At 36.1% G+C, this 26,076-nt stretch overlaps 1 protein-coding gene across 1 annotated transcript in view; it reads left to right on the top strand.

Moving 5' to 3' along the window:
* Positions 1-26,076, top strand: part of DACH2 (dachshund family transcription factor 2) — an 800,915-nt gene that overhangs the window by 187,155 nt on the left and 587,684 nt on the right. Inside the window, exon 2 of the mRNA XM_055565321.1 lies at positions 25,113-25,151. Coding sequence (XP_055421296.1) covers positions 25,113-25,151 — 39 coding nt within the window. The remainder of the gene's footprint in view (positions 1-25,112; positions 25,152-26,076) is intronic.

Here is a 26,076-nt window from a genome sequence, read left to right as displayed (position 1 = left end):
GCGTTTACTATTGTCCTGGAGGTCTCTGGGATTGTCCTAATTTCTTTTAATTCGTTTTTCTTTTTTCCTCTCTGATTCATTTATTTCTACCATTCTATCTTCTAATTCACTAATCCTATCTTCTGCCTCTGTTGTTCTACTATTTGTTGCCTCCAGAGTGTTTTTGATCTCATTTATTGCATTATTCATTATATATTGACTCTTTATTATTTCTTCTATGTCCTTGTTAAACCTTTCTTGCATTTTCTTAATCCTTGTCTCCAGGCTATTTATCTGTGATTCCATTTTGATTTCAAGATTTTGGATCAATTTCACTATCATTATTCGGAATTCTTTATCAGGTAGATTCCCTATCTCTTCCTTTTTGGTTTGGTTTGGTGGGCTTTTATCCTGTTCCTTTACCTGCTGGGTATTCCTCTGTCTCTTCATCTTGTTTAAATTGCTGAGTTTGGGGTGTCCTTTCTGTATTCTGGCCGTTTGTGGAGTTCTTTATTGTGGCGTTTCCTTGCTGTGTGTGGGTTTGTACAGGTGGCTTGTCAAGGTTTCTTGGTTATGGAAGCTTGTATCGGTGTTCTGGTGGGTGGAGCTGGATTTCTTCTCTCTGGAGTGCAATGAAGTGTCCAGTAATGGGTTATGAGATGTCTATGGTTTTGGGGTGACTTTGGGCAGCCTGTATTATTTGAGCTCAGGGCTGTGTTCCTGTGTTGCTGGAGAATTTGCTTGGTATGTCTTGCCCTGGAACTTGTTGGCCCTTGTGTGGTGCTTGGTTTCAGTGTAGGTATGGAGGCATTTGATGAGCTCCTTCAATTAATGTTCCCTGGAGTCAGGGTTTGGACTTAAGCCTCCTGCTTCCAGTTATCAGTCTTATTTTTACAGTAGTCTCAAAACTTCTCCTTCTATACACCACCATTGATAAAACATCTAGGTTAAAGAGGAAAAGTTTCTCCACCATGAGGGTCACCCAGAGAGGTTCACAGTGTTACATGGAGAAGAGAAGAGGGAGGAGGGAGTTAGAGGTGACCCGAATGAGATGAGGTGGAATCAGTAGAGGAGAGAGTGGGTTAGCCAGTAATCACTTCCTTATGTGCACTCCACAACTGGACCACTCAGAGATGTTCATGGAGTTATACAGAGAAGAGAAGAGGGAGGTAGGAGACAGAGGTGGCCAGGAGGATAAAAGGAGGGAATGAAAAGGAGAGAGACAGATCCAGCCAGTAATCAGTTCCCTAAGTGTTCTCCACTGTGTGAAACACACAAAAATTCACAGAGTTGGGTAGAGTAGAGAAGGGTTAGGAGGAGACACAGGTGACCTAGAAAAAAAAGGAGAGTCCAAAGGGGAAGAGAGCAGTCAAGCCAGTAATCTCGCTCCCTAGTAAAAAATGGGTACTGAAGATTGGGTTCTTAAAGGTACAAAATTGGTAACAAATACCTAAAAGCAAAAATTAAAAATCTAGAGTAGAGTTTGGAATTTCAAAAATACAATGTTAAAGAAAAGAAGAAGGAAAAGAAAGAGAGAAAAAGAAAAAGAAAAAAAAAAAAAAAAACAAAGTCCCCAAAATTATAAAGAAAATATAGGTATAAAATTGATAAAAAATACCAAAAAGCAAAAGTTAAAAAATGTAGAATTTGGAATTTCAAAAGTACAATGTTAAAGAAAAAAGAAGAAAAAAGAAAGAAAAAACACACAAAAAAAACAAAGTCACAAAAATTATAAAGAAGATCTAGGTACAAAATTGATAACAAATGCCAAAAAGCATAAATTAAAAATCTAGACTAGAGTTTGGAATTTCAGGAATACAATGTTAAAGAAAAGATGAAGAGAAAGAAAGAAAAAAAAAGCACAAAATTATGTATAAAAAAAATATAGGTACAAAATTGATAACAAATACCAAAAAGCTAAAATTAAAAATCCAGAGCAGAGTTTGGAATTTCAAAAATACAATGTTAAAGAGAAAAAAAATTCACAAAATTTATAAAAAATATATATATGAAGTTTGCTTTTTTTTTTTTAAAGGGTCTTTTTTTTTTTTTTTTGCAAAGTAATAGTAGGTTATAAAGGTGAAAATTAAAGGAGTAATAGAGGACTTAAAAATTTTAAAAAAAATAAAAAGAAAGAAAGAAAGAATGATAGTAAAAATATAAAAATATGTATAGGACTTTCTCTGATGTTGTTGTGGGTATTGTGGGTTCAGTTCATTTTCAGCTAGTTCCTTGTTCCAGCTTATATTTCTCAAGATCTATAGGCCCCTTCCTATGTAGTTGGTACTAACCATGGGGTTTTAATCTATTTCCTGTTGCTTCCAAGGTGGTTCCCTCTGTTATAGCTTCTTCTGTTTTCTGGTCTCTTCAGTGTCTGATTTCCACCCTGATACAAAGGGGGCGGTGGTGGACACCTTTTTTTTTTTTTTTTTTTAAGGCTCACTTGTTCAGTCGTGCTGTGGGGATGGAGGGATGCTGCAAATAAATAAGACTGGCATGTGCTCACAGTGCCTCAGCCACACTGGGCCTGCCCTCACTCACGGCGCGTGTAGCCTCCCTGCCCATACTGCTCAGGCTCTAGATTGCTCCGCCAGGAACCATCCGTGGCCGGCCCTGGGCTGCTTGCACCTCCCAGGTCTAAGCCACTCAGGTTCAGGCACTCGGGTAGTCCTCAGAGGCACAGACTTGGTTGGGCCTGCATTTTGTGCCCTTCCCAGGTCCGAGCAGCTCAGACAAGAAAGACAAGAAGTATACTTGTCTTTCAATAATGAGGTGTTTGGCAAGCGTGGTTGCTGCGACTTATCGCCTCCCTGCCGCTCGGTTATCTGGGTGTACAACCAGCACACCTTCTCAGGCGGATGTTGACTGTCCAGAACCCCAACAAGTTTTAGTTAGCAAAGAAGCCTGCTTACAGTTTTGTAGATAATGTCTCTCTGGGGCTGCGACTGCCCCCTTCCAGCTCTGGTTGCCTGTCATTGGAGGGGGACGGTCTGCAGCCAGCTATCTCTGTACAGTCCTTTGTTCCATGTGCAGGCCTGGCAGTGTCCTAGGTTAGGGCTGGCTTTTCGCGTGGTAGATATCCCACAGTCTGGTTTGCTAGCCCAAATTATTTCGCTCAGGTAGCGCTCGAGTATTCAGGCCAGATCCTTACTCTAAGCGATGCAGCCTGCGCCGCGCCTCCTGCCCAGCCCCCGCTTGCTAATGACGGATGTAGGCATCTGTGCTGCTTCTCTGCTGGGGGATTTACTGTAGGGCTCGTAATCTGTGGGTTTTAATTGTTTATTTATTTTTCCTCCCTGTTATGTTGCCCTCTGTGCTTCCAAGGCTCAGCACAGACTCGGCAGTGAGAATGTTTCCTGGTGTTTGGAAACTTTTCTTTTTTTAAGACTCCCTTCCCAGTTTGGAGCTCCATCCCGCCCTCTTTTGTCTATTTTTTTGTCTTTTATATTTTTTCCTACCTCCTTTCAAAGACAATGGGTTGCTTTTCTGGGTGCCTGATGTTCTCTGCCGGCATTCAGAAGTTGTTTTGTGGAATTTACTTGGCGTTTAAATGTTCTTTTGATGAATTTGTGGGGGAGAAAATGTTCTCCCCGTCCTATTCCTCCACCATCTTAGCTCCTCCTGTTAATTTATAAAATGGAAAAAACATAAAATAGAAAAGAGCAAGTTGACTTTTTCAAGGTAATTCGTTAAATATTCTTACACATCAAATTAATCTCATTCAAAGTTTGAAAGGGAAGCTTCATTTTTACAGTTATCTTTGTCTTTCTATGAATCTTCTCATCATAGTTATTTTGCATCTAATGGAGCATAATCATTTTTAGAAGCATAACCAAAATCTAATGAATTATGGAAGCTAAGCTGAACAGTGGTGCTCTGAGCTGGTTTTCTCTGTATATTCTTAGTTATATTAACTTGTCTGTATTATATTTAATCAGTATTTTTATTAATGCATAGCATTTATTATTTTTATTATGTACAAACAGGATTACAAATCATTTTGCACTTGGTTCTGTGTTTTAGTTTTAAAATATAGGCACGAAAACTATTTCCTGACTTTTAGAGCTTTGAAATGCCTGGGCACACAATGTATTACAAAACAGAAACAATCTGAGCTCTCTATAAGGAAATGTGTATGTAAATGTTCCTCTTATAGAAGCCACTACAATTATAGGGTCAGGCCAAAAAAAGTAATGCTCTTATCTTTAGAGTAAAATTCTATGTTGTGACATTCATCATATATTTAAATACATTAGAACAGAATAATATTATTTTTGCTAAACTTTTTCATGGTTTCTCCAAACACTTAGCCTTAATAAGGTAATGCTTGTGTATTGCCTCTGTGTTTTTAAATTCATTCTTTATTCACCTGCAAATCAAAGGAAGAAACTGAATTGCTATACCTATGTACACTTGATTAAATGGAGTGAACCGATGAAAGGATGCCAATAAAGATCCTGTTTATGTTTTTCTGTATTTTCTTTTCCTCTGAATACCCATCAGACAAACATATTGATAGCAATCTTCTCCCCTTTATTCCAAAGCAAAGGTCTTAGAGACAGAGAAAGTGATATCTGAGTGGAGTTTTTAAGGATGGTTAGGAATTTGCTGGGCAGACAAAGAGTATGTGTGTGTGCATGTGTGTGTGTATTGGGAGGTGGGTATTATAGGCAGTGAAGACACTAGACATATGGGTTGCTCTCTTCTTCACAACGTATTTTATCTTTTCTCATTCTTCCTGTCACCTCCCCTCCTACCTCACCCCTCTGTTTTTCCCCTACAGAGTTTGGTTTCAGATTATGAGTTGAATAAACTCTGGTGTAGTGTATTATTTAATATTTGCTTAACACCAATATTTCTGTATAGAAATGATTCTACTGACAAGTTGGACAACCTATAAGAAATGTAAATTAATAGAAACATACAATCTTCCAAGACTGTTTATGAAGAAATAGAAAATTTGAATAGATTGATTGCTAATAAGGAGATTAAAATAGTAGTCAAAAAGCTCCCAGCCAACAAAAGCCAAAGACCAGATAGCCTCACTGGTGAATTCGCCAAAACATTGAAAGAAGATTTAATACCAATCCTTCTCACATTCTTACAAAAAAATATTGAAGTGGAAAGAAACCTTCCAAACACATTTTATGAAACATTACCCTGATACCAGAAGCAGACAAGGAGACCACAAAAATAAATAAATAAATAAATAAAGTTACAGTCCAATATCCTTGATGAACATGATGCAAAAATCTCCAGCAAAATACTAACAAACCTAATCCAAAAATGCATTAGAATAATCATACACCATGATGAAATGAGTTTTATTCTAGGAATGCAAGGATGGTTTAAAATCTACAAATCAATTAGTGTGATTAAAAAAATGAAGGATACAAATATATGATCATCTCAATAGATACACAAAAAGCTTTTGACAAAATTCAACATGCGTTTGTGGTAAGAACGCTCCACAGAGTGGTCATAGAGTCAATATACCTCAACATAATAAAGGCCTTATCTGACATGTCCACAGCTAGCATCATATTCAATGGTGAAAAACTAAAAGCTTTTCTTCTAAGGTCAGGAACAAGACAAAGATGCCTATTCTTGCCACTTTTATTCAACATAGTACTGAAAGTCTTAACCATAGCAGTTAGGCAAGAAAAAAAGAAATTAAAAGGCATTTAAAATAGAAAAGAAGTAAAACTGTCACTTTTTACAGATGAAAGTGAAAGTGAAGTGAAAGCTGCTCAATCATGTCTGATTCTTTGCAACCCCATGGAATATACAATCCATGGAATTCTCCAGGCCAGAATGCTGGAGTGGGTAGCCTTTCTCTTCTCCAGGGTATCTTCCCAACCCAGGGATTGAAGCCAGGCTTCCCACATTGCAGGCGGATTCTTTACCAGCTGAGCCACAAAAGAAGCCCAAGAATACTGGAGTTGGTAGCCTATCCCTTTTCCAACAGATCTTCCCAACCCAGGGAATTGGACTGGTGTCTCCTGTATTGCAGGTGGATTCCTTACTAACTGAGCTATGAGGGAAGCCCTTCTTACAGATGAGATCATAGTATATAGAAAACCCTAATGATTACACCAAAAGACTGGTAGAGCTAATGAAGGAATTCAGTAAAGTTTCAGAATAGAAAATCCATACACAGAAATCTGTGGCATTTCTATACATTCTTAACAAGCTCTCAGAGAAATTAAGGAAATGCTTCCATTTGCAATTCCATCAAAAAAGAATAAAATACCTAGGGAAAAGTTTAACCAAGGAGATGAAAGACCTATATGCTGAAAACTAATGCCATTATTGGATAAAAATGAAGAGACCAAAATTGAAAAACTCTGTGCTCATAGATTGGAAGAATTAGTATTGTTAAAATATCCATTCTACCAAATCTATAGATAAAATACAATCCTTATCAAAATGTCAATGGCACATTTCACAGAACCAGAACAATCATATTTTCATGGAACCACAGAAGACCTTGAATAGCCAAAATATTCTTGAGAAAGAACAAAGCTGGATGCATCATATCGCCTGGTTTCAAAATACACTACAAAGCTACAGTAAGGAAAAACAGTGTGGCACTAGCACAAAAACGACAGTTTAATGAAACCCAATGTGGAGCCCAGAAATAAACCCCCACATATATTGACAATTAGTCTATGATACAGGAGCAAAGGACTTATAATAGAGGAAGGACAGTCTCTTAAATGGTGTTGAGAAAATTGTGTATATTGTAAAAGGACAGCTGTCTTTTTATAACATACACAAAAATTAATTCAAAATGGATTAAAGACTTGAATGTAAGTCCTGAAACCATAAAGTTCTTAGAGGAAAATCTAGGTGATGACCACATTGACTTGAATCTGAGAGATATTTTTGTGAATTTGACTTCAAAGGCAAGGGGAACAAAAGCAAAAATAAGCAAGTGGGACTATATCAGACTAAAAAAAAAACTTCTGTATAGCCAAGAAAACATCATAAAAATGAAAATGCAGTCTCCTGAATAGGAGAAGATATTTGCAAATCATAGATCCAAGGGATTAATATCCAAAATAAATAAAGAGCTCATACAACTCAGCAGCAAAGAAATCAATTAAGAATGGGCAAAGAATATCTCAGTAGACACTTTTTCAAAGAATATATACAGATGGCAAACAAGTATATAAATATATTCAACATCACTAATTATTAGTAAAATGCAAGTCAGAATCACGAGATGTCACCTCACACTTGTTAGAGTGGTGATTATTGAAAAGACAAGGAATAACAAATGATGGAAAAGTTGTGGAGAAAAGGATACATCTGTACACTGTTGGTGGGACTGTAAATTGGTGCAGTCATTATGGAAAACAGTATGGAGATACCTCAAAAAATTAAGACCAGAACTACCAAATGACCCATTTATTCCACTTCTGGGTATTTTTCCAAAGAACATGAAAACACTAATTTGAAAGATACATGAACCCAATGTTTGTGGCAGCATTGTTTACAATAGCCAAGACATGGAAACAATCGAAGTGTTCATTGATGGATGAAATATTAAGGAATATGGAATATATATATATGATGGAATACTACTCAACCATGTAAAAGATGAAATTATGCCATTTGTGACAACATGGCTGGACCTTGAAGGTGTTATGCTAAGTAAAATAAGTCAAATGAAGAAAGACAAATAGCATATGATTTCACTCATTTGTGGACTATTAAAACAAAACAAACTACAACAAATGAAAATGAACACATAGATATGGAGAACAGATTGGGGTTTGAGGGTGGGTGAATGGGGTCAACTGTATGGTAATGGATGGTAACTAAACTTGTAGTGGTGATCCCTCTGTGGTGTATATAGATGTTGAACTATAATGTTGTATACCTAAAATTGATATAATAATAATAGTAATAATGATAATAATAATTAAACAGAGAACTAATTGAATCTTTCAGCCAAGTTGTAAGAGATAGAAACAATTCTCGTTAGAAGATCTGCATTACTAGCTAGGGCTCTCTGAATTTGTGTGTTTCTTCCAGTCACTTTATCCAATGATTAAATAAACTTGTTTACAGTACTAGTCAGAGTAGATTTAGTTGAGACAAAAATGTGTTTTCCAAATTATCTCCTCTGAGTCTTCTCAAACACTCACGTGCACACGCACACACACACACACACACACACACACACACATTCCAGATCTGGGTAGTAATTAATAGAATTGTGATAGGGCCTCTCCAACCCTGCTCTGATAATCCTCTTCTTTTTAACCTCTAATATTTGGCCTCCAGCAAACAGTATGGAACAGACTCATCACGAGAATTTCAGCCAGAAGGATTGCCCAGCAGCATGGTAACAAAACTTGGTAGGGAAAAAGCCCCTCTTAGGAGCCCATTCTTCCTCTCAACTCATGTTTGATTATTCTTGATTGAAAAAAGAAAAAAATATATATAGTCTCTGTTTTGCTAATGACTGGTGAAAGAATGCTGTGAACTTGGTGTTAAGACTGAAATGTTATGCACTTTCTATAGAAAGCCAGTTTTAACAGTTATATGTGTTACTATATAACAATCCTAGTAACAATCTGATGAATGGAGGTTGAATGGAACCTTCAGCTCCTTGGATAAGAAACTAGGCCTGCAGGATATCATTAAAATTTCCATTTTTAAAACTTTCAAATTATATCCTTGAAAATGATGAGTTAGTGTCATAGAGCCAGGTTGCATAGCCAGTAGGAAGTGAGATGTTAATGGATGTTATGTATCAGTAAAGAATATGCCACAAGAGAAAGGAATAAATAGGGCCATCATGGTTTACCTTATGTGCTGTTAACTAAAAAGGATATCTTTAGGTTCTTACAGATAATTTTATTACAATTAAGTTTAATTTCTGTTAGTTCTGATGCAGAATATAAATGCTATTATAAACTTGAAAAATTCAAGGTCAAATGAAGAATTAAGATGAAATATATTGCAATGCAATTTCATATGGAAAGATCATCTGTGAGCTGAGCTCAATTTTAATATTATACATTAAAAATGTCCACCCTCGAAAATCTGTGACATCTTGAACACAGGATTTTCTGATATCTTTAGGGCAAGGAAAGGAATCATAAACTTTTGTGGTCATGTAGAAGACTGATGACCCAGAGGGATGGTACAGGGAGGGTAGAGGGAGGGGGGTTCAGGATGGGGAACACATGTACACCCATGGCAAATTCATGTTGATGTATGGCAAAACAAGTACAATATTGTAAAGTAATTAGCCTCCAATTAAAATAATAAATTTAAATTAAAAAAATAAAGGAAGGTAAGATAAGAAAATGTTAAATTCTGATTTCAATTGACTAGAATGATTCTCCCTGCACATTTGATTTATCTTTTCATTTTAGATTTGTGGTTCCTTTAAGATTGTTTTTCTGTATTTAAATATTCATTGTTTGCATAACATCCATATAATGGTATCCATTTTGTTATATATCTATATGTCTTCTCTTCCTAGAAACATTATAGGCATTTGTAGGATAGTAATATAGAATCAGATGTTTCTATATCAAGATCATTACCACTCTGCAGAATGATCTCTTTCCCAAAGATATTTCCTTCTGAACTTCATATTTCTGTTCTGTTGGCATCTTTATATAAAGCACTGGAGGAGAGATAGATGGAGCATAAGAGTGAAACACTTATCCAGGTACATGGATTAGAATGGACATTTCTAACAATGCATTTTTCTGGTTTTCCCCAAGAAAATAAGATCAACAAATTTTTCATTTTTGAGCACCTTATAAAGATTTAAGGAAAAAGCACACCTTTACATTTTGTAGTATCAACAAAATGCATATTTTCACCCTATTGTTTAATACTGCAGTAGTGTTATTTATGTAATTGTTATTCTTCCAAAGGCTTGCAGCTAATGTACATTCCTTTTTGATTTGAGTGCATTTTCCTCCCATCCTTTCCTAAGAAGAGATTGAATCTCTTTTTATCTTTTTGGTAATGAGAAACTTTAAAAAGCCAATGCTAAATGATTTCCAAGCAAAAAGTTTGAACTCAGATACATGACCAATAAATAAATTTTTCAAAAAACACTTTTACCCCAATGACATTAGAAGAAGCAAAACGTACATGTTAGATAATATTTTAGTGGTAACTTAATATTTGTTTTATTTTTATTAAACCATTTATTTTGTATTGGGCTATCACCAATTAACAATGTTGTGATAGTTTCAGGTGAACAGCGAAGGGGACTCAGCCATACATATACATGTATCCATTCTCCCCCAGACTTCCCTCTCTTTCAGGCTGCCACATAACATCGAGCAGAGTTCTATGTGCTATACAGTAGGTCCTTGGTGGTTATGCATTTTAAATATGTGTGTAATGTGTACCTATCCATCTCAAATCCCCTATTACTTCCCCCACTAGCAACCAGAAGTTCCTTTTCTTAAGTCTGTGAGTCTCTTTCGGTTTTGTAAGTTATTTTAATGGTGATCCAAAATACGCATTTTTTGTAGAAGAGTATATTTTGAGGTATAGTATACATTGTTATTCTTCGGGACCCTTGAAAAATCCATTATTAACAACAATGTTATTAATTCAGAACACATATAAAACCTGAAATAACCTTTTGGAAATGAAAGAACAGCTTGTCTTTTTTTCTGCCCCATCTGGCAATTTGCTAAAATTTGAAAAACCCTTTAAAGTGTACCTGCTTGTGAAGCATCTTTCAGTAACAATATAAAATTTATAATATTATACATAATTTTATTATTTTGTGTGAAGACCTTCTGCCGGGAGCCGGCATATTGCATATTGAGTGAGGATCTGTAATAGCTCAACTGGAATTCTATCACTGCCTGGAGCCAGCGTGAGGCACTCCGCCCATGACAAAGGTCATGAGGAAGGAGGCTCGGCATACGCAAAGGCGGGATCGAGCCTCAGGAGTCCCCCTGGAAATTCTCGAGCATCTACCCCCAAAACCAGAGTCTGCCTACTTTCTGCTTTGTGCTTTCACCTACACCTCTGACTTTACGGGGGGCTGTCTCCCACTACCTCTCTCTGAAAAAAGAGTTAGCTTACAGCTCCAGTTAATAATCCCTGGGCGTGACAAGAGTGTTTTAACCTACAAACTCCTCTGAAGGTTCTCTAGCCTGCCTGACAGGCTTGTCCGGCCACATGTGATTGCTCACAGCCTCCCAACCATGAGAGGCACAAGATGCTTTAAACCTTCTAAAAACAGGTTCTTTAGAAAAGTTAGAAAATTATTAGTATAAGTGTAATGGGCTGATTAGAAATCGTATTGGTGAAGGGTTTTTCATTTGTTGAGCCAATGTTTACTGCTAAGTCTCCACATCCCCTGCCCTTATACACATTAATGAATATATAGAAGACATAAGTATTAACCTTTGATATTAATCACGTTAGACCTTAGGCTAAGTAAATTCTTTCCTTAACTAAAACCCACTACACCCTCACCCTATAGGAATGTAACTTTATTTGGGTGGCATCTGTTTTAAGAATAATCACCCCTGGAGAAATAAGTGTCCTGGTTGACTGACCGCTGTCACAAGGAGAGGGTCGTAAATTGTCAGCAGGCCCCCTGGCCAGAAGATGATGTAACACCCCTAAGACCTCTGTATACATTTGTATGAAGCACCTGACTTTGATAAAAGTCAGGACTGCTGACCCCACGTGGCTTTTGCATAACACCTCAGTGTATAAAAGTAGACCATGGAAAATAAAGAATTGGGATCAGTTCCTCGAAAGACTGGTCTCCCCATGTCTCTCTCTCTCTCACTCTGGTTGAGTCTCCATCTGGAGCGCGGAACCCACCATGCTTACTAATTATGCCTGGGCTTCTAAGATCCGACCGGGGAGGCCTCAGTGTCTCCTCTCCTTCGGGAGAACGGAAGGACGCCTGCGGCCTACGTAAGTGGTGCAAGCTTCTTGTCTTGAAGTTTTATTGGTCCCCCGCGTAAACCAAGCTACTCAGCCTCTTTTCTCCACTGAATTTTCCTCACTGAGCTATCCTTATTCTATTCCTTAATTAACGTTTAATTAAGCAGTTGTTCCCCGACCCTCGCCTAGCCGTCTCTCCTTCGAATACCCTGGATCAGCTGGTGCTGGACCCCGGCAACCTTCTGCCTATTTTTGGTCATTATTGTTTTAATTGGAGTGTTTAAAGTCACCAGAGGTAAATTGCGACTATTACTTGATGTTATAGTTTTAAAATACGTGGTTGGTATCTAAGGATGCTGGTTATTGAAATAATGATACCTTTTCAGCTTATATATGATTTTTCTATTGAATAATTTTTATTGCATTATTTGATCCCAATATTTCAAAATGAGAATTCCAATGATTTTCTTGATATCTTATCACAGGATAAAGAGAGATGTAATGATGTTTCAGTGTGTATAATCATGCCAAGATTATTATTCATTTTGTTAACACTTTTTCTCTCTGCAAAATAAAATTGTTTCATAATTAAGTATAGTGTTTAAAGAAGGGCTTTATTTGCAAGGTGTCAAGATACAGTGAACTTAATTGGTGTACAATGACTTTATAATTTTTTATTCAGTAGATACAAGCATTTTTATATTATCACAAAAGATATAAACTTAATAAACTATTCATTTTTATAAAATATTCTAAACCCAGTGTACAGCTTGTATCATATGACAGAATGTTGAATATTTTGACATGAAAATGAAGTTGAATAGAAGAATACAGAGTAAATTATATCCATTTTCTCTATGGAAGTACAGATTCAAACTATTTCTTTTGCAGCATTTAAAAAATAATAGAGACCACCACTCATTTAAAAATTCAGAAATAGAAAATTTACTTACCAGATGTTACCTTGATGGTACCAAACATGATATAGTAAATGAACATCTGATCCATATTAGTAAATCTCTTTAATACCACCAAATGATTAAACCTATAGTCAAACATATTGAATTATGTCAGAAAATACTTGGATTATTTTTGCTTTTCACTGGATAAATATTCATTGTGTATTTAATGAGCGTTGGTCTTTAGAACAATGCTGCTGCTGCTGCTGCTAAGTCGCTTCAGTCGTGTCCAACCCTGTGCGACCCCATAGACAGCAGCCCACCAGGCTCCCCCTTCCCTGGGATTCTCCAGGCAAGAACACTGGAGTGGGTTGCCATTTCCTTCTCCAATGCAGGAAAGTGAAAAGTTAAAGTGAAGTTGCTCAGTCGTGTCCAACTCTTAGTGACCCCATGAACTGCAGCCTACCAGGCTCCTCCGTCCATGAGGTTTTCCAGGCAAGAGTACCGGAGTGGGACTTAAATATTCAATTAAGAAAGTGTTGAGTGTTTACATAGTCATTATAGCCCAGGACAAAGACAAATGTAAAATTTAGACTAGTCCATGATTTCAGTTATACTGTGAGGTATAAATCCAGAGAGAGAGAATTTTTAGAGCATTAATTTTAACAATGGAAGTCATTGAATTATAATGTATATAGGTGTGTATATATGTGTATGTATATATGCAGAATGAAGCAGGACAAAGACTAATAGAGTTTTGCCAAGAAAATGCACTGGTCATTGCAAACACCCTCTACCAACAACACAAGAGAAGACTCTACACATGGACATCACCAGATGGTCAACACCAGAATCACACTGATTATATTATTTGCAGCCAAAGATGGAGAAGCTCTATACAGTCAACAAAAACAAGACAAGGAGCTGACTGTGGCTCAGATCATGAACTCCTTATTGCCAAATTCAGACTGAAATTGAAGAAAGTAGGGAAAACCACTAGACCATTCAGGTATGACCTAAATCAAATCCCTTATGATTATACAGTGGAAGTGAGAAATAGATTTAAGGGACTAGATCTGATAGATAGAGTGCCTGATGAACTATGGACTGAGGTTCATGACATTGTACAGGAGACAGGGATCAAGACCATCCCCATGGAAAAGAAATGCAAAAAAAGCAAAATGGCTGTCTGGGGAGGCCTTACAAATAGCTGTGAAAAGAAGAGAAGTGAAAAGCAAAGGAGAAAAGGAAAGATATAAGCATCTGAATGCAGAGTTCCAAAGAATAGCAAGAAGAAATAAGAAAGCATTCCTCAGCGATCAATGCAAAGAAATAGAGGAAAACAACAGAATGGGAAAGACTAGAGATCTCTTCAAGAAAATTAGAGATACCAAGGGAACATTTCATGCAAAGATGGGCTCGATAAAGGACAGAAATGGTATGGACCTAACAGAAGCTGAACAAATTAAGAAGAGATGGCAAGAATACACAGAAGAACTGTACAAAGAAGATCTTCATGACCCAGATAATCACGATGGTGTGATCACTCATCTAGAGCCAGACATCCTGGAATGTGAAGTCAAGTGGGCCTTAGAAAGCCTCAATATGAACAAAGCTAGTGGAGATGATTGAATTCCAGTTGAGCTATTCCAAATCCTGAAAGATGATGCTGTGAAAGTGTTGCACTCAATATGCCAGCAAATTTGGAAAACTCAGCAGTGGCCACAGGACTGGAAAAGGTCAGTTTTCATTCCAATCCCAAAGAAAGGCCATTCCAAAGAATGCTCAAACTACCGCACAATTGCACTCATCTCACATGCTAGTAAAGTAATGCTCAAAATTCTCCAAGCCAGGCTTCAGCAATATGTGAACCGTGAACTTCCTGATGTTCAAGCTGGTTTTAGAGAAGGCAGAGGAACCAGATATCAAATTGTCAACATCTGCTGGATCATGGAAAAAGCAAGAGAGTTCCAGAAAAGCATCTATTTCTGCTTTATTGACTATGCCAAAGCCTTTGACTGTGTGGATCACAATAAACTGTGGACAATTCTTCAAGTGATGGGAATACCACACCACCTGATCTGCCTCTTGAGAAATTTGTATGCAGGTCAGGAAGCAGCAGTTAGAACTGGACATGGAACAACAGACTGGTTCCAAATAGGAAAAGGAGTACATCAAGGCTGTATATTGTCACCCTGCTTATTTAACTTCTATGCAGAGTACATCATGAGAAACGCTGGACTGGAAGAAACACAAGCTGGAATCAAGATTGCCGGGAGAAATTTCAATAACCTCAGATATGCAGATGAGACCACCAGGGTAGAAAGTGAAGAGGATCTAAAAAGCCTCTTGATGAAAGTGAAAGAGGATAGTGAAGAAGTTGGCTTAAAGCTCAACATTCAGAAAACGAAGATCATGGCATCTGGTCCCATCACTTCATGGGAAATAGATGGGGTAACAGTGGAAACAATGTCAGACTTCATTTTTCTGGGCTCCAAAATCACTGCAGATGGTGACTGCAGCCATGAAATTAAAAGACGCTTACTCCTTGGAAGGAAAGCTATGACCAACGTAGATAGCATATTCAAAAGCAGAGACATTACTTTGCCAACAAAGGTCCGTCTAGTCAAGGCTATGGTTTTTCCTGTGGTCATGTATGGATGTGAGAGTTGGACTGTGAAGAAGGCTGAGCACTGAAGAATTGATGCTTTTGAACTGTGGTATTGGAGAAGACTCTTTAGAGTCCTTTGGACTACAAGGAGATCCAACCAGTCCATTCTGAAGGAGATCAGCCCTGGGATTTCTTTGGAAGGAATGATGCTAAAGCTGAAACTCCAGTACTTTGGCCACCTCATGCGAAGAGTTGACTCATTGGAAAAGACTCTGATCCTGGGAGGGATTGGGGGCAGGAGGAGAAGGGGACGACAGAGGATGAGATGGCTGGATGGCATCACTGACTCGATGGACGTGAGTCTGAGTGAACTCCGGGAGTTGGTGATGGACAGGGAGGCCTGGCGTGCTGCGATTCATAGGGTCACAAAGAGTCGGACACGACTGAGCGACTGATCTGATCTTAAAGGAAATATGTATTAGTTATGGTGCTTGCTTTTAGTTGTTTGCATTTTATATAATAAAGTCCGCAGATACACATGGAGTTAGATAGTGTTGAACAAATAGATGAAAATGTACATACTGTTAGGTCTTTTCATTTTATCTGAGGGGGATGAAGTGAGCTGGTAGACAGTATTCTGTGGGAGTGGTGTGTTTTTCTCTGTGTAACTGTTAGGCAAACTATGTCATTCGTTTTCTTTAGTTCTGGAAATTTTCCAATCAAGAGGTTCCAAATAAAACTAATTTTCTAAAGAAGAAATTTAAAAAAACCAAAAAACAAAAAACTATAATGTTCTAGATGAATGACAGCTTATTTTTACCTACATTCAGGGTTATCCCTGGTCACTCAGGCGGTAAAAAACCTGCCTACAATACAGGAGACCCAGTTTCAGTCTGTGGGTTAGGAAGACCCCTTGAAGAAGGGAATGGCTACCCATTCCAATATTCTTGCCTGGCAAATTCCATGGACAGAGGATCCTGACAGGCTACAGTCCATTGGGACGCAAAAAGTTGGATACAACTGAGCAACTAACACTTTCACTTTTCACTTTCACTTTTTCAGGGTTAAAAGAAAGATCTAAAATTCTGTGAGATAGATGATGAGATTACAACATTAGTATAACCTCACTTAGAGTGTTATGCTTAGTTCTAGTTACCATATTTTTAAAAAAGATGTAGCATTGGAAAAATGGAATTAGATTGACTTTAGGGCTACCTGATATTAGCTGTGAAAACATACTAGAACCCAGAACAGAATAGAATTATGAATTTCTATAATCTTTAAAGAGAACAGTTGAAGAAGATTTAATTGAAAATAAACTCACTTCAACATACATATAATGTTAGCTTTTTTTTTTTTTTTTTTTTTTTGCTCCACTGGGTCTTAGTTGTAGCATGTGGAATCTAGTTCCCTGAGCAGGGGTAGAACCTGGGCCCCCTGCATTGGGAGCATAGAATTTTAGCCACTGGACCAACAAAAGAGTCCCAATTCTGTTTTTATTACAATACAGATAATTGTAAAGAGATGCATAAATTCAGTGGAAGTGAAATTTGCTGAAACAAACTATCTGTACTCCTCAGGATTTCAAGTCAATTTTTCTGTAGCATCAAATAGAACAACGCTTTTCTGATTTACTTTGTGAGGTAAAATGTCTGAAGAATTTTCCTTCAGTACTTTTATGGAACATATAAAAGATATGTCCCTTAGCTGAATACCACTGACAAGCATCACAATAACTTTTTATGAATTAAGAAAGATGTCTCCAGAGTGGCAACTATGTTGCAATAGCTACTAATTTCTCAGATAAATTTTAGTTTAATCTATTTGTATTTTAGGCAGGTAGTTGGCAACTCAAAGATCAGAGGACCACAAAGTTATTTGAGCTTGATTGGCCAGAGATGTCAATTTATCCAACCCCAGTTTTACAAATAAGGATACTGGGATCTAGAAAGGGCAAGTCATTTGCTCATGGTCACACATACAATTGTATCAGTCAGTTCAGTTGCTCAGTTGTGTCCAACTCTTCACGACACCATATGCTGCAGCACGCCAGGTTTCCCTGTCCATCACCAACTCCTGGAGCTTGCTCAAACTCATGTCTGTTGACTTGGTGATGCCATCCAACCATCTCATCCTCTGTCATCTCCTTCTCCTGCCTTCAATCTTTCCTAGCATCAGGGTATTTTCCAATGAGTCAGTTCTTTGCATCAGGTGGCCAAAGTATTAGAATTTCAGACTTGGCATCAGTCCTTCCAATGAATATTCAGGATAGATTTCCTTCAGAATGGACTGGTTTGGTCTCCTTGCAGTCTAAGGGACTCTCAAGAGTCTTCTCCAACACCACAGTTCAAAAGCATCAATTCTTCAGTGCTCAGCTTTCTTTATGGTCCAACTCTCACATCCATACATGATTACTGGAAGAACCTAGCTTTGACTAGATGGACTTTGTTGGCAAGGTAATGTCTCTGCTTTTTAATACACTGGTTTGTCATAGGTTTGTCTAGGTTTGTCATAGCTTTTCTACCAAAGAGCCAGTGTATTTTGATTTCATGCTGCAGTCACCATCTGCAGTGATTTTGGAGCCAAGAAAATAAAGACTTTCACTGTTTCCATTGTTTCCCCATTTGCCCTAAAGTAATGGGACCGGATGCCATGATCTTCATTTTTTGAACGTTGAGTTTTAAGCCAACTTTTTTACTCTCCTCTTTCACTTTCATCCAGAGGCTGTTTAGTTCTTCTTCAATTTCTGCCATAAGGGTGGTGTAAGCTGTATATCTGAGGTTACTGATACTTCTTTTGGCAATCTTGATTCCAGCTTGTGCTTCATCCAGACCGGATTTTCGCTTGATGTACTTTGCATGTAAGTTAAATAAGCAGGGTGACAATATACAGCCTTGACATACTCCTTTCCCAGTTTGGAACCAGTCTATTGTTCCATATTCAGTTCTAAGTGTTGCTTCTTGACCTTCAAATAGGTTTCTCAGGAGGCAGGTAAGGTGGTCTGATATTCCCATCTCTTTCAGAATTTCCCACAGTTTATTGTGATCCGCACAGTCAAAGGCTTTGGTGTAGTCAATAAAGCAGAAGTAGATGTTTTTTTTTTTTTTTTTTTTCTGGAACTCTGTTGCTTTTTCTATGATCCAACGAATTTGACAATCTGATCTCTGGTTCCTCTTCCTTTTCTAAATTCAGCTTGAACATCTGGAAATTCTCAGTTCATGTACTGTTGAAGCCTGGCTTGGAGAATTTTGAGCATTATTTTGCTAGCATGTGACATGAGTACAATTGTGCTGTAGTTTGAACATTCTTTGGCATTTCCCTTCTTTGGAACTGGAATGAAAACTGACCTTTTCCAGTCCTGTGGCCACTGCTGAGTTTTCCAAATTTGCTGGCATATTGAGTGGAGTGCTTTAACAGCATCATCAGTTCATACATACAGCATCATACAGTTGCATAGTTGATACTAGTACCCAAGTCTCCTTATGTCTTGTTCAATGTTCTTTCTGTTAATACTATTGCTTACAGAATAGGTTGTTGTTTAAAAATTCATTTATAGCTAGGTTTCATGAAATTTGGAAGATCAGATTTCATGGAAACAAAGTCATAAGCTAAGAATTCTTCTTTGCTCCATTCTATGCTTTGTTTCCATGCTAATTTAAGCTTTAAGTCATATTAATGCTAGCCTTGGACTTTCTATTGCACATATCCATTCCTTTTGATTCTCATCTCTATCTGGTCATCTCATGCAGAGGACATTGCAGTTACCTCCTACATGATCTCACCTACAAACACTTGTAGCAATTCATTCTGCCCATCTTGTCAGTTTCAACTTCCTAAAGCATGTTATCCTCTTTCTTTGTTTTCCAAAACCTATCTATTCTTCAAGTCCGAAATCAAAGATCGTCTCTTTCATCATGACTTCACTAACCACTCTAGGTATAAGTGATGCCTTCATCTAAATTTGTATAGCTCTTAGTTTGTTATAGCTATTAAATTCTTATAGCTATCACTGTAGATATAAGTGATGCCTTCATCTAAATTCGTATAGCTTATTGGTTTGTTATAGCTGTTAAATTCTTATAGCTATCACTCTAGATATAAGTGATGCCTTCATCTAAATTCGTATAGCTTATTGGTTTGTTATAGCTGTTAAATTCTTATAGCTATCACTCTAGATATAAGTGATGCCTTCATCTAAATTCATATAGCTATTAGTTTGTTATAGCTGTTAAATTCTGATAGCTATCACTCTAGATATAAGTGATGCCTTCATCTAAATTCATATAGCTATTAGTTTTATAGCTATTAAATTCTTAAGCTATTAGCATTCAACTTTAATTCATCAGATATTTTTGAGTTCCTATTCTATGCTAGGAAATCATGTGGAGTTTACTACTCACAGACTTTCAGTGCAATAATTTGTGACTATAATATATTTCTTATTTCAGATTATAATATACTTGATAACAGGGACCATGCTTGAAGATTTTTGTACTCTCCATAGCCCCATAGCAAAGAGCCTTTTGTACATAGTTGATGATCTGTAAATATTTGTAGATATATTTTGAGCTAAGAAGGTGCTATCAGGGAGATGAAAGTGGCCTCTGTAGGATCAGTACACAAACTGTTAGATATCATTTATAACTATTTGAAGAGCTTCCCTTAACTCTTAAAGAAGTTTATTCTTTACATATCATGAAAGTGATAAAATGATCAAGGAAGAAATATCAAGGAAAAGGGGATATTTCATTCATACTCAGATAAATATTGTCAACAATAGGAAGTGGAAGAACACTGAATCGGATTAAAAACACTTCAATCTCAGTTTCTACATATATACAAATGGGACAGTGTTTCAACCCCACTTTTGCATATAGAGTAGTTGTACTGCATTACTTAATGATGAGAACTGTAAAACTGTAACAGTAAGGTGTTTTGTTACTGTAAATCTATGTAACTATAAGGTATTATTATTTAATGGAATTCTGAATTCAAAAAAGAGCTATTTCAAAATGTAATAATTTGTAATGTTAAGTACTTGCCTCTCATATCTTAATTGGTGATAATATGCTTTTAATTTAATCTTATTTTATTTTATGATGGTAGAGTGATCCTTGTCAGAGATTAAATCAAGGGAGGAATGTAAGGGACTTAATAGACTTTCAGATACATACTTTTCTTCATTCCCACTCCTGCCCCTTACCATTACATTGAGAGCATATCCAGATCAAGATTGCTATGCTCTGACAGTGCTTGATTGTCTTCATCTGCAGCAAGACTAAACCAGATAGGATTACCAGAATAATCAACTGGCAAATGAACTCATTTTGTTAGAAACAGCTTAGCTGAGTTCTGCCTATAGAACTGTCAGTGTTTCACATTTAATTTAAGCTTCACTAAACAAATAAGCCAAATGTTAAAAAAAGTAAAGGTATAATTAAAATAAAATTTAAACTATTCTTTCTCTCCTGAGTAACTTCATAATGATTCTATATTTTTACCTATCAAAAGTTTAGACTACTTGATGCCATCAATTAAATTTGAGCTCATGATATTTCTAATCAACTTTAGCTACTCAGTGAAAGTTTACTAATTCTAAAACACCCTGGCTGTCCTTGTAGAAATTAAGCCCCATCTTGAATGATGTAAATCAGTGTAGCATAGAAGAAATATGTTCTTAAGATATATTTTATTAAAATAAGCTAGAAGACTGTACAATGATGGATTTAAATGAGTAAATTGTCCCATTACATAACTAATTTCCTGTTCATTTGGCAACTTTTTACTGAATGCTTACTTTGTGAACAAGAAACCTAAACTCATTCTTCAATGGAAATTCTATTTCAAAAGAAAAATAGATCTAAAATGCATAAATAAATAAAATATTTACACATTACTATAAATGCTATGAAGGAAACACCATTTAATTCAGTAATTTAGAATTGGAGACTGCCACTAACTTCTTTATGTAGGCAGCATACGATTTATTTATTTATTAATTAATTTATTTTGGAGGCTAATTACAATATTGTTTTGGTTTTGCCATACATTGACATACTATTTAGATGTAAGTCAATTTACTATTGCCTCAGTGTGTTATCAAATCATCAAAAACAAGTTAACTAAAATCTGATAAAGCTGTGATTGCACCCAGTGTCTCCGGGCTTTAATGTACATCTACCGTAAATGTTTGCTTTGGCTTCTAAAGCATTTCCTTAGTGTTTTCTGTGAGTCACTCTAAACATACTATAGAAAGACATAATCATCAACCAGCAGACCTGAAATATAACTAGTGTAAACAAGGTTTAAAAAGTCTCTTATGAAATGCTGGCTAAAATTCCCAAATGGACTAAGAACAGGATTCAAAGGGTCACTCATGTTTTCTCTAGCCAAACCTACAGTCATGGATAGTAAGATTGTAAGGAAAAAAATTTCCAACAGAAATATTGTGGACAAATATGCCACAAAAATAAGTGGTTTAAAATTTATGAAGGTTTTGAGAAATTTTGATGTTTAAAGCTTGATAAAATAGGAATAATTTCAGATACATTATCTAATAATTAGAATTAATTTATGTTACTATTTACAATATATATGTATTGATGCCCCCTTCTTACAAAAATTTAAAATGTTGTAAGCTCATTTATTAACTACCAATCTATCCCATATTTAATTTTCCTTTTCTTCCCTTTAGACTGACTTTAAATCCAACTGAGTTTTTAAAGAGTCAAGCTCATGCACCAAAGTATTTCAGAAAAAACATATTTAATATGACCAAAGTTTTTATTATCCTTAAATAGTTCTAGGAAAAATAAATTTCTGAATTTTATGGAGGAAAAGAGGAAGTTCTTTTATTGTTTGGGTTCTTGAATGAGAAAATCATGCCTTTAGAGACTTAAGTGATCAAGAGGCTGTTTGGATGCCCTCTGGAAACTTAAGTAGGCCTAAAATATCCAGGCCTGTATTTTTATATTTTTAAAATGAAAGATACGTTCAGCTCCTTTTTCTTTTGGCATACATTCTTGTCAAAGAATTTCTGGGATCCCTAAAGAGATTAAACAGGTTTATAAAAGCTGCTGTGGAGTAAGAGTTGGCATATAAAATGAAGAAAGTTATTAGAGTGAAGAAAGTTTCCTAAAGGCTCCAACAGTGGAAATGCAACAGTTACCCATTACCATGATGTAATCACATCTCCAATGAGAAACTAAAAAAAAATTACCAACACAGATTTACTTGTCATTTATCCCCTACAGATAAAGTTAGAAGTAGAGGCAGGGTAGGACATATTTATTACATTTGTTTCCCAAATCAGCATTTTGTTTATTGCATTGGGCCAGGAAAACACATTAAATGACTAAATGATCTTGTCTGCGAACAGCTAAAGCCGAATTTAGTAGTCTCTAAAGTATGGCAATATGTGCAAGTTAATCGCTGACTCATTTAAAAGCATAGGAAACATTTTTTTCTAGTTTTATTGAGGTAGCTGACAAAATTTGTATGTTTTTTAAATAATCATTTTATTTATCTATTTATTTGGCTGGTCTTTGTTGCTGTGCATGGGCTTTCTCTACTTTTGATGATGAATGGGGGCTACTCACTAGTTGCAGTGTGCTGGCTTATCATTGCAGTGGCTTCTCTTGTTGCAGAGCTGGGCTGTAGGGCACAGGAGCTTCAGTAGTTGCTGAATGTGGGCTCTGTAGTTACAGTTCCCATTCTCTAGACCACAGGCTCAATATTTATGGCACACAGGCTTAGTTGCTCTTTGGCATGTAGAATCTTCCTAAACCAGGGATCAAACTCATGTCTCCTGTGGATTCTTCACTACTGAGCCACCATGGAAGCCCAATTTGTATGTTTTTAAGGTGTACAATCATTTTACATATATTAAAACATAGAAAATGTTTTATTGATCTTTTGGAAATTTGAATATATGGCAACTACTTTGATTGAATGATACTGCTTCTGAACAAATTCAGAAATGTAGAAATCATGTTTTGTTTTGAATGTCAAAAATAAAGTATATGTATTTATCTTGTGGTCCCTAAGGTCCTGAAGTTATAACTAGTGTTAGGCAGTATTGTAAAATGCATTCTTAAACAATTGACAAGACAAATGAGAAATTTTCAAAAGTCAAGGTAAACTCCTAATTTTCTAATAAATTTAAAAATCCTTAATAAAAGGACAGTTAGCTCATGGATATTTATATATTTATTGGATAATTCTAACAAGAATGTTTCAGAATTTGGTAATTTCAAAATCTATTTTAAATAATCTATTAAACTTAAGCTATAGAAGATTTAAATTATTTTTTCTTAACTTAGTATAATTATGTACATATGGTGACAGTCAAAAAAAGTTCTGTGGAGTTTAGAAAGTTTTATAGTTAAAGAAGGAGGATCTCTGGTGAAAGGGAAATAAGTCCTCCAACATAAAGCCCACTAGATTAAGGAAGTATGCATAATCATTGACTTGGTATGTATGAGTATATTCTACTTTAAGAAAATGTAATTTCAAAACAGGTTGGGTAAGTGAACTATAAAACAAAAACAAATAGTTCTGACAATTAAGTGACAGACACAAGAGTAGGTGAAAAATGCTCTCATTCCTTCACTGTCACTTCCTTTCCCCAGCAACCTCAGATATATGTTTGCAACTGTGGTTTATTTAAAAAATCTTTCTATAGACCTTTAAGCAGGAAAGCAGTTGCCTTTCAAAAAAAAGCTATTAGAAGGATAGATTTTGAAGAGGTGATGAACTGACCATATATATTTGTAGTGGGTATTAGAGGGAGATTCCTGTTTCTGTACTACTAAGAAATGGAATAAGGCTCAAAATAGCCAAATTACATTACTTACAGGTTTTGTTTTTCAGCTTATCATTTTAAATTTCATTGTTCTTAAAGGGTATAGGAGCACTGGGAACTATTATACTGTTAGAAATAATGGTTGTTTTATTAACTAAGATGATTATATGGGTTTTTATCAATCTCTTTTGTATATTTAACTTATTTTGTGCAGATGTGTGTATGACTGTGTATGTGTATGTGTCTGAGTGTGTGTGTGTGTGCGTGCGCACGTGTGCACATAACCCTTTTGGGGAAGATGTAAGATAGTTCAGTATTGCTTCAGAAAAAGTGTATAGTGAGCTGTGTGATTAATGGCTCCATGTTTAGGAAATTAAGGCATAGCATTGATACTGGCTTACTTTTATCATCCTGTTGGCCTGATAAAAATGAGAAAAAAATTAGAAAGGATTATTTTCCCTAAAAAGTATTGGCATACCCAATGGGATGGGAAGGAAGCCTCTTGAGAGAAAGGGAAAAGGCACAATATTCCTGAATCCTTTTTTGAAATTGTTATGACCCTAGGCCACTTTCTTCAACATAAATCTATAATGATATTTCCTTGCCTTCATACATAGAAAAGCCCTAAACCACATGACATTTCACATTATTCTTTACTCAGTGGGGATTAGACCAGAATTGTAATAACATTATTCATATATTTAAAACACTATCTGATAGCAATTCAGGCTTTCCAACTTTCTTTGTGTTTTCCCTGCTGGTGTTTCATTGTGTGTAACCTATCTAAAATTTCTGCAGAATTTAAGAAGATTTTTTTGTAAAATATAATAAAGCCTTGATTAATTGGAAACTAACTAACCAGAGCTCTCAATTAACCAGTTTTATTTATTTATTTTTTGCTACACTCTCCTTTTAGAAGGAAGAGGCAAATGACAAGAAAACAAGCTGTTAACAGGTATTTATGTATTTATTTTTTAAAAATCAACTTCCTGGGAATGTCCTGGAGCCTGTACAGATTCAGCCCAACTTCGATAATTTTGTTCCCTGTGTTATATTTACTAAGGTAGGAAAGTAGAACTGTTTAAAATTTTCAGCAGCAAATATTGAATCTTGCTTAATCCTTAATTAATAATAAAATCCAAATACCTGATTAGAATCTGTCTATCTATTTGAGGGTTTTAGTTAATTGGGGTCTTCACAGTTTCACTATTGCCAGTTAATGATCATTCATATATACTGTATTAACTGAGAGTGGATCCCGGGATCATACAGGTGGGAGATGACTTCCACCACAGAAAGCATCTCCTTTCCTGGGGACTAAAGCAGAAGCTAGAGAAAGGCTACAAAGTTGATGGGGGTTGAGTAAGGTCACTGACATAAAAATAATGTCACATATGTAAAATCATGGGAAAGTAATTCACCTGCCCTGTGGCTCTGAAATGCTTAGGAAGGTACATTCACTTTTGCAGGGCAGCACAGGCTATTAAGTGTGCTATAGCAATAATGCAAAACAAACAAACAGGCGTTCTAATCTCCTGGATTTTTCTAAGCATTAGGCACAGATATATATGCTGTAAGCATGATGCTAGTTCTAAAATATTTGAAATTATTTTTACTCTAAAAATACCTTTTTAAAGTATTTGAAACTCTTAAGATTTATACTTTATATATGTTTATATATATTTATACTTTATATATGCAATTTCAGCTAAATTGCAACCAGAGACGCCATATTGCTCAAGGCTTCATACCTTTTAGGTTGTAATGGGAACAATGAATGGGCAGTTAACAGAGATTTAAGGGACAAGGAAGGCAACCCATGATTCTAAAGTACATTTTGATATTGCCTGCCAGTAGCATCCCCTCTTCAGGTTAAGTCA

Source organism: Bubalus kerabau, chromosome X (assembly GCF_029407905.1).
Source record: "Bubalus kerabau isolate K-KA32 ecotype Philippines breed swamp buffalo chromosome X, PCC_UOA_SB_1v2, whole genome shotgun sequence".
Classification (NCBI taxonomy): Eukaryota; Metazoa; Chordata; class Mammalia; order Artiodactyla; family Bovidae; genus Bubalus; species Bubalus kerabau.
This window is presented reverse-complemented; position numbering and strand designations above follow the sequence as displayed.